The 13,641-nt window shown below is 38.9% G+C and overlaps 1 protein-coding gene across 1 annotated transcript in view; it reads right to left on the bottom strand.

Annotated features, from left to right (window-relative positions):
• Positions 1–1,790: 1,790 nt before the first annotated feature.
• Positions 1,791–13,641, bottom strand: part of ubl3a (ubiquitin-like 3a) — a 59,608-nt gene continuing 47,757 nt past the window's right edge. The window contains exons 2-5 of the mRNA XM_041801223.1: positions 11,205–11,313; positions 8,011–8,097; positions 4,691–4,768; positions 1,791–3,536 (exon numbers count right to left, since the gene is read on the bottom strand). Coding sequence (XP_041657157.1) covers positions 3,484–3,536; positions 4,691–4,768; positions 8,011–8,097; positions 11,205–11,313 — 327 coding nt within the window. The 3' untranslated portion in view covers positions 1,791–3,483. The remainder of the gene's footprint in view (positions 3,537–4,690; positions 4,769–8,010; positions 8,098–11,204; positions 11,314–13,641) is intronic.

Genomic DNA, 13,641 nt, shown 5'->3' on the forward strand with positions numbered 1-13,641 from the left:
ACACATCTCAGCAAAAGTTGAGAGAAATGGGAGAGGAGCTTGAGCTAAATTTACACTGTTGTTGCACAGGGTCTGAATACTTATGTCAGTGTGATATGACTGTGACCATTAAGGGTCGCCTATGTAAAAAAAAAAGGAAAACAAGAAGGACCAATGATTGTTTCACTTGTATCAGCTTAGAAGAACACTCAAGCAGAATGATCTTTTTTCTCCAGAAGGGGGCAGTATAGGCATACTTAAAGATGTGGAGGCACTTTCTGACTGACTGTAACACTACACCTGTGAAAAAGACAAATATATTTGGTTTTGTGCATTAAAATTGTGTAACTAATATCAACAGTCACCATCTGCCAGAAGAAATGTTTGTTGTAAAAGGAAAGTAACATATTAAACTACAAGTTCAGTCTGAGGACTGTCACAAACATTCCTAATCAGGTGTGTCAACTCATGAAAGTGGTCTGACATCCTGCGATTAAAGAAATTAATGAAATCATATCATCGAGTCATGCCACGGTTCAGAAAACTATAAAACTATGAAGAGTTTTGAAGTCATTGGATGTTTTACCCTTTTATTCATTTTTAAATCAGTCATGGTCAATATAATTGGGCTTTTTTGACGAAAAAAGTAATGACAAACAAAAATATGTAATGTAAAATAAGTGACTGCATATATATTCACCCCCATCAAGTCAGTAATTAGTAGATGCACCTTTGGCTGCAATCACAGCACTGAGTCTGTGTGGATAGGTCTCAATCAGGCTGGAATGTTACTCCATTCTCCTTCACAAACCTGCTCAAGCTCTGTCAGGTTGCACGGGGATCAGACGTGAACAGCCCTCCTCAAGTCCAGCCAAAAACTCTCTATTAAAATGAGGTCTGGATTTTGACTAAGCCACTCCAGAACATCCGCCTTGTCGTAAAACCATTTCTGTGTAGCTTTTACAGTATGCTTCAGGTCATTGTCCTGCTGGATAATAAATCTTCTCCTAAGCCGTAGTTCCACTGCAGACTGAACAAGATTGTCCTCCAGGATTTTCTTTTATTTTGCTGCATTCATTTTACCCTCTACCTTTACAAACCTTTCAGGGCTGGCAGCTGAGAAGCATTCCCACAGCACGATGCTGCCACCACCATGCTTCACAGTGGATGGTGTGTTTGTGGTGATGTGCAGTGTTTGCTGTCTGCCAAGCATAGCGTCTTGTCTGATGGTGAAAAATGTTTTTGGTCTCATCAGACCAAAGAACTTCCTTCCACTTCACCATGGAGTCTCCCACATGAGTATTGGCAAACATTTGTTGTGATTTAATGAGTTTCCTTCAACAGTGACTTTCTCTTTGCCACTCTCTCATAAAGCTTTGACTGGTGAAGAACCCAGGAAACAGTTGTTGTATGTAGAGTCTCTCCCATCTCAGCTGCTGAAGCTTGTAACTCCTTCAGAGTAGTCATAGGGGGCTCATGGCCTCTCTCACTAGTCTCCTTCTTGCACAGTCACTCAGTTTGAGAGGACGGCCTAATCTAGGCAGATTTACACATGTGCCATATTCCCTCCATTCCATGATGATGGATTTAACTGAACTCAGGAATGTTCAGTGCCTTTGAAGAATGTTTGTATCCATCCCCTGACTTTTACTTTTCTCTAACATTTTCTCTGAGTTGTTTGGCGTGTTCTTTTGCCTTTATGATGTAATGGTAGCTCGGATTTCTAAAATTAATAAAGTGTAAAACATCCAAGAGTGTGAAAACTTTTTAAAGGCACTGTATGTGTGATAAGTCATCACAAAAGAAAGCTGTTCACTTCAATATCCTTTATTTAGTTTACAGATGTATTCCATTTTGAAGTCTGGAGGGGGTACAGGGAGTATTAGTGCTATTTACAATTGGTTTGAAAACGTTTATCTCTGTACAGATTTGAACCTTGATCAATATAAACAATATTTCTTTTTTAAGACCTAGTGCTGTTACAAAGCCATTCCTGAAAGCAAAAAATAACCCACAAAGAAAAAGGATTACATTAAATTATAAACAAATGAAAAATAATAATAAAAGAGCACAGAAGAAAATAAAAGTACAGTCTGTCAATGATTAGGGAGGTTTCTTTTTTTTTTTTGCTGCTGTTAAGCACAAGACTCAGCGAGTGACTGTGAACAGGCTAGAAGCTAACCGTATACACAATCAGAGACTACACACCAATATACTGTATAGCAACAAGATCTAGAGTCATCATGTTCTATATAAGATTCATATTAAATATATTCTACACGTTACCTTAGTCTGTTTGGAACATTACTTCCATTGGAAAAATATAAAATAAGACAATAAAACTTTTATACATTTGTATTAATCTGATGAAGGAGCACATGCTTCGGTTGTGCAAAATGGACTTGTTAATGCAGAGAGAGGATTAAGGAGCGCAAATTAAGACAAACGAGGAACATTTTCATCCCAGGAGTTCATTTCCCTGCTTGAACAGTAATTGTCAAGAGAGAGATCCTTCACAACACTGTTAAAAAAGGAGACCATATAGGCGGCTTTACTAAGAAAGAGAGTGGGAGGAAACTGACATGATGTCTTTTTTTTAATCACAACACTGCTTGGTCAGTAACAAGCGCTGACTGTCGAAAACACAGTCACAAATGTCATGGACAAACAAATAACCCAAACAAGACCCACCAAAACCTGGGTTTGTTTGTTTATTTGTTTGTTTGTTAGGCTTTGTTTGGCTAAAATATGACGACTAAAAGAGCAACGTGTGCTTCGTCTCTACAGCGCTCTGCAGACAAAACAGAATAACATCTCCCTTGTGACCTTTAAGGGCACAAGCAGAGGAGGGCAGTAAAAGGACACAGGTGTGTGTGTGTGTGTGTGTTTGAGTTATCTGATCAGGCACATCTAAGCTTCGTCTGCTGCACTGAGGGAGATCACACAAGCACATATGGTCGGATGTGTAGACAGGATGTCATAGAGCGTGTGAGAATGTATGAGGATGTTAGTGGTTAATATTCTCAGCTTAAAACAAGGCCACACACGCACAAACTTGGGCACTGAGTTACTACGACATCCAGCTAGAGAGCAAAGAGCCAGTAAGAAACCGGCTTTCACTAGAGCTGCACAATGTTTGTGTGTTTGTGTGTAGGAGTGTGGCAGAAGGCTTACAAAGGTGTGCATTAAGAAAAAAAAACATGCAAAATCCAGTTCCTTCGTCTAATTTTCACTTATGACAATAAATCAAGTACAAAAAAAAAGGAATCAACTTTTTTTGATCAGTTTCCTGCTTCCTGGATTGACCTGTCATCTTTCTATGGAAGATTAAGAGACGGGGTATGGAAAAAAACAGAAGACGGGCGTATGTATGAGTTCTTATGTATGCATATCCGCACTGTGGACAGACTCCAGGACGGGATACGCTCTCGAGGTCCAGGATGTTGGGCGGTTAAGAACGGATGAGAAAGATGATGGAGGGCTGGCGGCAGCGGAGGTGTGTATTTACAGGATGACGCAGCAGTTACTCTCCCCGGTTTTCTCTCTATTCCTCTGACCTGGAAACACACAAACAGACACGCACAAAGATGATCGTCAAGACAAACACCAATCCCACAAAGGCAAAGCGGTAGGCTAAAAACGAGCTGCAGAGCTGTTTTGGCTTTTTCAAACTCATCAGATCTGCTCTGAAAGATTTATATGTGCTAATGACACCAAACAATAAAATCCCACCTGTTGCCTTGAAGTGTGGCAAATAGATCAAAAGATGTTGCTAAAATGATGTTCACTGTATGGGGTGGTTTTTTTTTTTCAAGGGATGCTATGAAGCCTCTTTATTTGGTTAAGAAAATATGAAAGACTCCTGCAGATTCCAAGAACTGTGATTAATCACAATTAACTCATGATTTAACAAGGGGGGCAATTACTTTTTTCACATAGGGCCAGATAGTTTTGGATATTTTCCCTCCAAATAAATAAAATCATCATTTAGAAACTGCATTTTATATATACTGGGGTTGTCTTTATGAGAATAAAATTGGTTTGATGATCCGAAACATTCAAGAGTGATACGCAAAAATTAGCTCAAAGCTAACTCTGGTACAATGCATTGAATGGAAACATTTATGTTTTATATTGTACATTGTCCCTTTAAAAATAAACAAATACAGTAAATAAATATAAAGGACACCAGTTCCACTAACAAAAACATCTAAAGCGCCAATCATGTGCCAAGTTTGTGCATTCAGGTGTAAAGAAATGGTCGAAAGGATCAAATCAAGGTAGAAATCGGGAAGAAATTTGTTTTGACTGACTCTGAATGTTGGAATAGTTGTTGTGAGTAACAGAAATGCTGAAATCCATTATATCACATGTAAGTTTGGGTAGAAAACGAGATCTGGTACAAAAAATTTACTGTCAATGTTTTATTCAAACAAAGCCGCAAGTAATTAAAGCAAGTCTAAAGACGAGAGTATCCAAACCTGCTACTAGCATGGTGTACCTAATAAAGTGGCTGGTGAGAGTTTATTAGTTGTATTTTCTACAATGCTGTATCTTAGAGAAACACTTCAGAGAGACAATCATTTGCACCAGTTAATGTTCCAAAACAGAAGCTATGTGTAGAAATAAATAATTGCCAGGAGCAGAACGTTTAAAGTCTGGCGTGTGAAAGGCCCGCTGAAAGGAAAGAAAGAGACGGAGAGCTGGTTACCTTGGGAATTTGGCTCAGGCAAAGTCTCTCTGGCAACTAAATGCATCACTGTGGTCTTCCCCAAGGGCAGTTTGAGAGCTTGCAGGGGAGAGAGAGAGAGAGAGAAAAAGAGGATGTAAAGGTTATTCAGTGAGCTACAGTATTTGTGCCTTTGCAAAGTCATTAACCATCAGTATGCTTTTAAAGCAAGCTCTGTAACTGAAACTTTGGCAGCTTATTCAGAGAGAGAAGCTAACTACACACTTTAATGAATGTTATGAAATAAACTGGGGCTTAAGGTCAAAAATGTTTAGAGGGGAGGTCAGGAAGGTCTGTTCTGTTGTAGAATAATGGTCAGGGAAGAGCCTGAATCACTGAAAAGTGTTTTACTTTTATTACACACAGGCTAAATTGCCTTCCTTAAAAGTCACATTTTTATTTTCCCCTTAGATAAAAGCCGTTCTTAAATTTTTTAAATGTTTGTGCTCTCAAAGAAACAATTCAAAATAAGTTTGAGATTTATCTGTTAATCTGTTACTGACTCAGTCAAAGTTGTGACCACATAGTTATGTTATAGTTCCTTTCATTGATTTTCACAAACAAAACAGTTCAATACACTTTGACAAAGTATTTTGCTCACTTGGTCCAGGAATCACATGCATTATTTCTCAGTGTTGTACAAATATGTTTAAGACTTTGGTGTTGTACATTAACAGAACAATCCATCACCCCAAGCTGCACTTCATATTTAGAAGATTGAGAGGTTTCTTTCATTCCTTACTATGATACAGTACCTCAACTCCTCTAATGTTATACCATCAGATATTAGAGATTTTCACAGCTGAACAGAGCAGGACTCCTTGTTTACAACCCATTCTGTCATTACATCCTAGCCAACATAAAATTCATTCTCATATAGCCCTTCAAATGGTCAGGTTTACCTACCATTTAAAGGGGAGGTAAGCATGGAAGAGGGCCAGAAGCCATTGTTGTCCTATCATCATGTCTACTTCTCCACACACTGCTATCTGAAATAAATGTATTTTTAATAATGTGTCCTTAAAATGAATGAGCTTTCTCCCAGAGGGACTTAAATCTTGTTTAACCAATACAAGGTAAACACAATAACTGCCATCTAAAGATTTCAGGATCTCACTTTCTCACCCTAAAGGATGTAAATCTACAGTGTACCATAGTGCCTGTGCTGTGCAATTTATTATTTTTCCAACTTTGTTCACTGAAGTGTTACAACATAGAAAAAATGCATTTGGTTTTATAGAAATACAAATGTAGTGTTAAGTATAAAGTAGAACAACAAACAGAACACAGTACAACATACCATGTTACATAATGTAGTATTTCTATGGTGCTTTCCCACTATGTGCTTCAGGCTCGACTACTGTTTTTATTCCATTAGGGAATTCTTCCTGGTACAGAGAACGTGGTTTCACATCTGATGAGGTTCTAAGCAAACTGAGCTGATGCTAAGACAATGCTTACCACTGAGTGGTCAGAGTAACACTAGGAGCATCATGAGTGGTCTTACACAGGAATCACATCCCTCCTGTTGTTGGTTTCGTACTGCTGTATATAGGTTGTTTGATCCTGAATGTCGGTTGGGGGTCAGGAAGTGGGGGACAACCATTTGGGATGAATCGGAAAGGATGAGGTTGGTACTTTATGGCTCTAAATGGACCTGAACGCTGCAATTATTATCAGAAAACGTCTACATGCACTGAGTATGATCTCAGTATTTGCAAGAAAAGAGATTTTCTCCAAAGTTTAAACTATTTACCTGGCCTGGAGGTGATCAGAAATTACTCAGTCCTGCAGACCTCCTATAGCCTACTGTAGTCGAGCCAGGTGAAGGGAGATAAGGGTCTTGAACTGAGCTCTGAGGCTAGTGGGGCCTCTTAATACAAAAAAATCCCTAAATTTTCCCAAACATGCTTTTAATTGAAACAGTCTTAAACTATCAGCCTAAAAAAACCTTGTGGGGTAAATGCCCGACTAAAGGTATGTCGTTCATGAACGACTGTTTTCTACGAAATGGCTCTCTAATGTTAGCCACTGTAGCTAGCTCCCGTTTGAGTGCCAATTTCCTTTTGTCCATCCTTTGTTGTTATTTAATCCACATTTAAAAATCTAAATTATTATCAAATGAAGAGCCATTAGGGAGCCAAACAGCCAGCCCTTCTGAGCTGAGCCAAATGATCTGGATGGATTTCCCATCACAACAAACGAGGTTGGAGGTTGGTGAGACAGACATCAGCAAAGGGGTAAGATCAGAGTTTAATGTGCTAAATCATTGCAAAACTGTACTGTACCGAACTGGACCACTTTGTGGAAACAGTCCATACACAAGTGTTGTGCTTGTCCAGGCTTAGAAGGAGGCTTTTTAATTCCTACCTGCTGTCATTTCTCCGAGAGTTTTTCAAACTTATTTATTTTTCTTTTTGCCAGAATATTTACTTACTTTTAGAAAACAAATGTAGCTTAATAGTTAAGAACGTATTTTCACACTTTGAATGCTTGGCATAGTCGTAAACAGTACCTTTTGGTAGTGTCTCTCTACGTGTTTTCTCTATGTAGACTACACAAACTCTCCTGTACTTTTCCAAAATAATTTGTCTTGCAGCTTGCAACTGTCTCTGGAACAAAAGATGTCCCCTTCCTGTGATAAAAAGCCACAGAGTGAGAACTAGGTACACTATTGCCTGGATTTCTTCCATTGTTGTTGTAGGGGGTAACAAAACCTGGGAACAAAACTAAGCAGCATCAAGGAGAGCTGAGGCAGTACCACATATGCACCATTGTATTAAGTTACTCAAAAAATGTAAATCAACCTTAACAGCTGAGTGTATTTAAAAACTGTGGAGTTTTGGCCTTTGCTTAAAGAGGATACTAGAATCATCAGAAAGATGGCACTACTGGGGTCAGTGTAAAGGGCAAAAGGATAACCGTAATACCACAAAAACACCAGTCAGAAAATTTTGGGGTTCAGTTTAAATGCCTCAAAGCCAAAAATGAAGTAAAGCGGGCAGACTCAAGAGACCCTCTCCCCCTCCCCCCTCTTTGCAGCTTTTCTGTCTCTTCATTGTGCTGTTACTGCCGCTGCCAGTCTTGCCCTTTTCCTGACCACTCTCTTTCCCCTCTTTTTCTCTGTTTCCTCTCTCCTCCCTCTCTCAGTCAAAGCAGGCTTGTCCAGAGCACTGAGGTACCTCTGTTCGGCGGCGGCGCAGGAAAGGGATGAGAACAGCAAAGAACTTTCCAGCGACACACTGCTGTGAGTTTGTGTGCATGTCCACGAGCACGTAAAGGGTTTTTCTGTGTTTTCTCACCTCCTAGTGTTACGTTGCCATGTAGAAAGCGGCCCTGGTAGATCAGCCTCAGGATGTTAGGACTGCTGACCTGCTCTTCCTCCCAGTCTGAAAAAAAGGACAGATGGACAGAGTGTTACAGAGAGAAACATGGAGAAAAACGTGACAAGCTTCCTCATTTTTTTCTTTGGAAGATTGAGCAACTACAGGGGAAACGGCCATGGTGCACCACCTTTTATTGCATCAATAAAAACACAAAAGTCGAGCCATTTTTATAAAAACATAGCAGATCAGCACAATAAATCTAGTCTTTAAAGGGCTCTAAGTTCATGTCAAAGCACTCTAACTACATCAGTTTAATGTTATAGTGTGGTTGAAGGCAATCTGTCATTGCATGGTGAAACAAAAAGACCACCAACAACCACACTGAAGATATTCTAAGACATTTATGGGTCTTTATTTCAGATAGTTTTATGCAGACTATATAATATGCAGGCTTTGTGGGATGCATTATTGAATATTAGAGCTGCAGAACACGAGGTGTGGCTTAAGAAGACAAAGTGAAGGCATTCAATGAGAGAGAAAACAGAGACGGCAGCAGAGTCTGGCCGCCAGATGTTTGTCTCCATCCAAACGAAGGGTGTTGCTGCTGATGGAGAGCCTGCTCCGGGTCTCACAGGGTTCAGATCTGTTGTCTGGGAAGAACACCGGGCGCTTCCAGCACTGACAGAACTAAAAGGAAAAGTCCTCTTGTCAAGTAGAATCTGCATCCATCAGCGTAATTTATAGTTTTTTATCCACAGTGGGCTGGCCATAAACCAGACTACAGTCGGAGCACCGTGGGAAAAGGCAACAGTCGGTTCAGATTTGAAGGTGGTGTGAGGTCGGCAGTGGAGCAGCAGCATTTAGGGAGTGGGTGTATTATAGAGAGGTGGAGGCTGTACTGCGAGCCCACATTCCTGTATGCAATGATAATCAGTCCGAGAGAAGGAGTTCACTCTTATTATCCAGCACCAAACACTGGTACACTCCCACACTGCTGCACAGAGCTACATGCCCGTAATTAGCAATTATTGGGTCTGAATGTGATCTCAGCTCTCTGGAAACTTGCAATAGCTTTTCATCTCATTTTATCTGTTAGAGAAAATACAGCTCAGCTTAGATCACCTGCTTTCCAAGTGCATCAGCAGCTAAACTGCTAGCAATTAGTGCCCATGCAAACACACTGCAGCTGTGCTTATGTAATGTGAAGTAACACAGCATTAGCCTTTATTATCTATAAGCAGAATGCTGAAGAGGAAAACACCCATAATGCCTAAACTGTGCCAGCAACCTCTATTAGGTGTTTATATAAAACTTAAATTTAATACTCTTTGATGTTAGACTCTATTTCTACTGTAGTGCTAAAGCAACATGACCCTTTTTCAAGATGAACAAAGTTCTGTCATTTTATATCCGAAGCAGTAGCTAGTCACAGAAGCACAAGAATCTCTCACATAAAACAAAATCACATTTAAAATCGTTCATCTCTTCTTCATAAGGGGGGAATTGTTTTATTTTGTCTTATTTCTGCAAATTAGGGGTGTGCATCTTCAATGATCTCAATTTGATTAAATAAATAAAGTGCACCATATCGTATAGATAATCCTGTAAACAGTCTGATTCAATTCAATATCACAATGCATCATGATTTATCCCAAGGGCGTTGCATCCTTGCTTCTCTATTTGACCACTGATGGCTACTTTTTGATGAATAAAGAAGGGTAAGGATGCACAGCATTTTCGGCATTATATCTGTATCGGCAGATATGAACATTTCTGCCAGCTGATATTTTGACTTTAAAAATTAGCTGTAAACATCTGCCGTATGAACAAAAGTGAATGAAGGTTTTTAGGCTGGACTAACAGACCTACGTCAGCTAAAGTCTTTATCTTAATTCAATATCATTCTTGTCACTTTAAATGCAGGGCTTTTAGGGCTTCTGTAACCTGACAAGCCAGATGGATTTGTTTCACACATCCATCTCGGAAAGCTTCAATAGGAAACGTTTGAGAGAAGGCAGAGGATTTGAAAAAAACTCACAGTGTGATTGGATGAATGTTCTGTCTATCACATCTCTACGGGCCAATAAGAGCAACAAAACACGTGACGTAGCAGCTATCGTACTGCGCTTGCGCAGCTACTGAGGAATAACGCGAAACATGGCGACTATAGACATGTAAGTACTCAACTTTTGTCATTTTTGAAAAGAAAACAACTCACTGCTGTTCTTTGTTCTTCTTTTAACAAGAAATGTTGTCAAGTTCTGATAAAACTGGCACTTAAGCAGCATCCACGCTAATCTCTTCCTCCATAACTGCACCAGCTCTTGCTGCTGCTTGTTTACGTCACGACTCTGCTGCGCCTGAAAGTACTGCCCCTCGTCTCTGATTGGTCCTGTCACTTTCTAACCGGGTCCAAACGGTTCAAAGCTTTGCAAGATGGATTTGCCAGTGAAAAACAAGGCAATAGCGTATCCATCTGCTTTGCAAGGTCAGGCCTTGCTTGATTGACCAAGCTCTGCTTTAAGCAGTGACTACATGTACCACGATGCATTGCTTTAGTTTCATATTTTTTCTGCTTCATTTTTGGTTGCCCGTGATGAAAAAAAATTCTCACTAATATTCAAATCAAATGCATCAATGTCCCTGACACTGCATGGCCTTCACATCTGTATGCCATGTTTATAATACAAAGTGAAGCTAGCTATGGTTTGCCCAGGCCACCAACTTCCTCTTCTGGCAACAGAAAAACCAATTTTAACAGCAGCTGTGAAAGACAGGAGTCCACGGGCATCGTCTTCAGCTGCTGTGAAAATTGTTTTTACTGTTGCCATTTTTTTTAACAATTTAACTAAGGCTGCATGACCTAATGTCCAGAGATCTGATGCCTGACAGCATTTCAGCCTTCATTCATATTAAACATAGTTGTTATTTAGGTAAGATATTTTAAGTAGAGGAGCTTTTAAGCAGTCATCAATCAGTTGAGAATGATGAATCCAAAATTTTGATGCTGTATTGATTCACTGATGTGCAAAAGCAAGTCAGAAAGACTTGGCCAAAAACAAAAAAATGCTTTTTAGAGTAGAAACCTTTCCTAATGTAATTACAGCTGCATCACTGTCAGTTACTTTTACTTGTAATAACCACAGAGGTGACTTAAAGCAGCTACTCACCCATCGGCCAGTTGTCATAAACGTGTTTGGCGATGTCCGCTGCTGAGTCATTGGGGGAGAAGAGGAATTCTTTCGTCTTCCCGCTGACTAAAATAAGCCGCAGGTTTATCTGCAACACAGATAAAACAAGACAGAACATTCATGAGAAAGATCTTAGGACATATTTTACACAAACAATTCCCCTGTATGTCACATTAAACTCTGTCCAATCAGGAAGCAGGCAAGTTCAGGTTCTGTTATTTAATAGGAAACAGGAGAAGGATATGAGGACTCCGAGGAGCATCCTTCCAGAGGATCAACTCCCATCTGTCTCCCTGACTTCCTTTCTATCTTCTCTCCTGTCTCATCCGTTTTACCCTCCATTTCTTTGTCTTTGATTCAGTATTTTGCTGCTCCCAGCTAGTATAAGGCCTGCACACAGATCTGGCTGGGCCCCTGACAAACCTAAAGAGCTGGCCTTACTCAGTTATGATTAATTGATAGTATCGATGTATGTATGTTGGATAAGTAGCATTGCTGCTAGCGTCCTGCCTCATTTTGGAACTGAAAACTGTGCCAAACTATTATTGAGAGCCGATATTGAAATTATGTATTTGTGCCACCTTTAACCTCTTTGGAATTCTTTTTCTGCCACTTCTACTATTTTTATTTGCCACATTTCACAAATTTTGCACATTTTTGTCCCATTTCTGCCTCTTTCCCCCTATTTTTATTATATATATTATATATATATATATATATATATATATGTATATATATATATACATACATTATTATATATACATTTTAACCTCTTTTCATCTCTTTTCCAACATATTTTTCCATTTTCAACCTATTTTTTTCTAATTTTAAAACCCCATTTCAACCTCTATTCTGTCCATTTTTCCAATTTAACGAATTTTTGCCACTTTCCAATCCCACGTAAGCTCATTTTAATCCTGTATCTGTCACTTTTAAACAGTTTCCACCATGCTTTCTGCCTGTTTTTGCCACTATTAATCCATTTTTGCCATTTTCGATAATTGTTGCCTTTGTTCACCTTTTTTGCCACTATTTAGCCCATTCAACCAGTCTTTTTACCCCTTTTTTTATTAGAAGTCACCTGTTAAGACTGTGATTTAATTTACATTTAAACATGAGAGAAAATATTGGCAAAGTGGAAGTCTTGCACCAAAAGGAGTGCAACTGGCTAAGTTGTTATTTTAAATGTTGGTATTTGTCCTAATTTTCTCAGTCAGTGCATGTCTACAAATGCTCAAAAGTGTGAACCCTGTCATGAATAGCAGATATCAGAAGTTGGTCATAAAAGCCAGCCCTCCTAAGTAACTGATAGCATGAGACTCTTGTTCATAGTGGACGTTTTTTTTGTTTATCCTCTTCATTCAAAGGTCAGAGTGAGTCACTAAACAGCACCTCTGAAGCAGCAGGAAAATTATCTCTGTGGGGCTTTTAACAGCCACAGAAAACTCCTCACCTAACACAACGATTCATCAACAGACACAGATTTCTATTTCAGTGACAGTCAGAGAAGGGATTGAACAAAACAGCCGGTCATTCCAGCACAAAATGAAATGAACATCAATCAGAAAAATAAAATAAATAACAATAAATAAATAACAATCTCTGGTGAAAGAAGGACTGTTCAGAACTGTTCATGAGTACAAAAACATCTTATCAGACATAGTGACCCCCTCTTTTAGTTCTGATACTTGATTTGTTATTATTCTCCTGATACATTTTGATCATGATGAAGGCTGTGTGGCATAAACACACTGTAACATTACACACTAAGCAACATTTCATGAATAAAAATTAAAAAGGCCAGAGGTCTGATCTTGGACTGATTATGTTTAGAACCATTTTAGAAGCAGTTTTGCAAATGGTTGCTCGCTTTAGCAGTGGCTTATATAAACCAAAGTAGCTTCATTAAATTTAACTAAAGTTAACAAAACTAATGTGAGCCCACAGTCCAGGAACTAATTATAAAATGGGTCTAGCTTTACCAAATGTAGCATAATCCTACACATCAAACATAGTTTAGTTTGCTTTAGCTTTAGCTACCTTACCAATGTAGCTGCATAACCAGTGTAGCTAACATAACTTTGTTAGCTTTAGATCTAGCTATGTAGCTACAAAACCTGCATAGCTTAAATAACTAACATAGCTAATGTAGTTAACATATGCTTTACATTTAATTGTGTTAGTTTTGTAGCTGTGTTACCTACATTATCTGTATAGCTAATGTAGCTTTTGCTATTTAAGATTTTACTGTTAGATATGTAGCTACATTATCAATGTAGCAGCTAAATTATCTATGTAACTAACATAGTTTAGTTAGCTTTAGAATTAACTATGTAAGCTACCAAGCTTTGCTACCTACATCTATTTACTATAGTTAATGTAGCTTTGTTAGCTACATTATCTACATTGCAGCTAC

This window comes from Cheilinus undulatus, linkage group 12, assembly GCF_018320785.1.
Source record: "Cheilinus undulatus linkage group 12, ASM1832078v1, whole genome shotgun sequence".
Taxonomy (NCBI): Eukaryota; Metazoa; Chordata; class Actinopteri; order Labriformes; family Labridae; genus Cheilinus; species Cheilinus undulatus.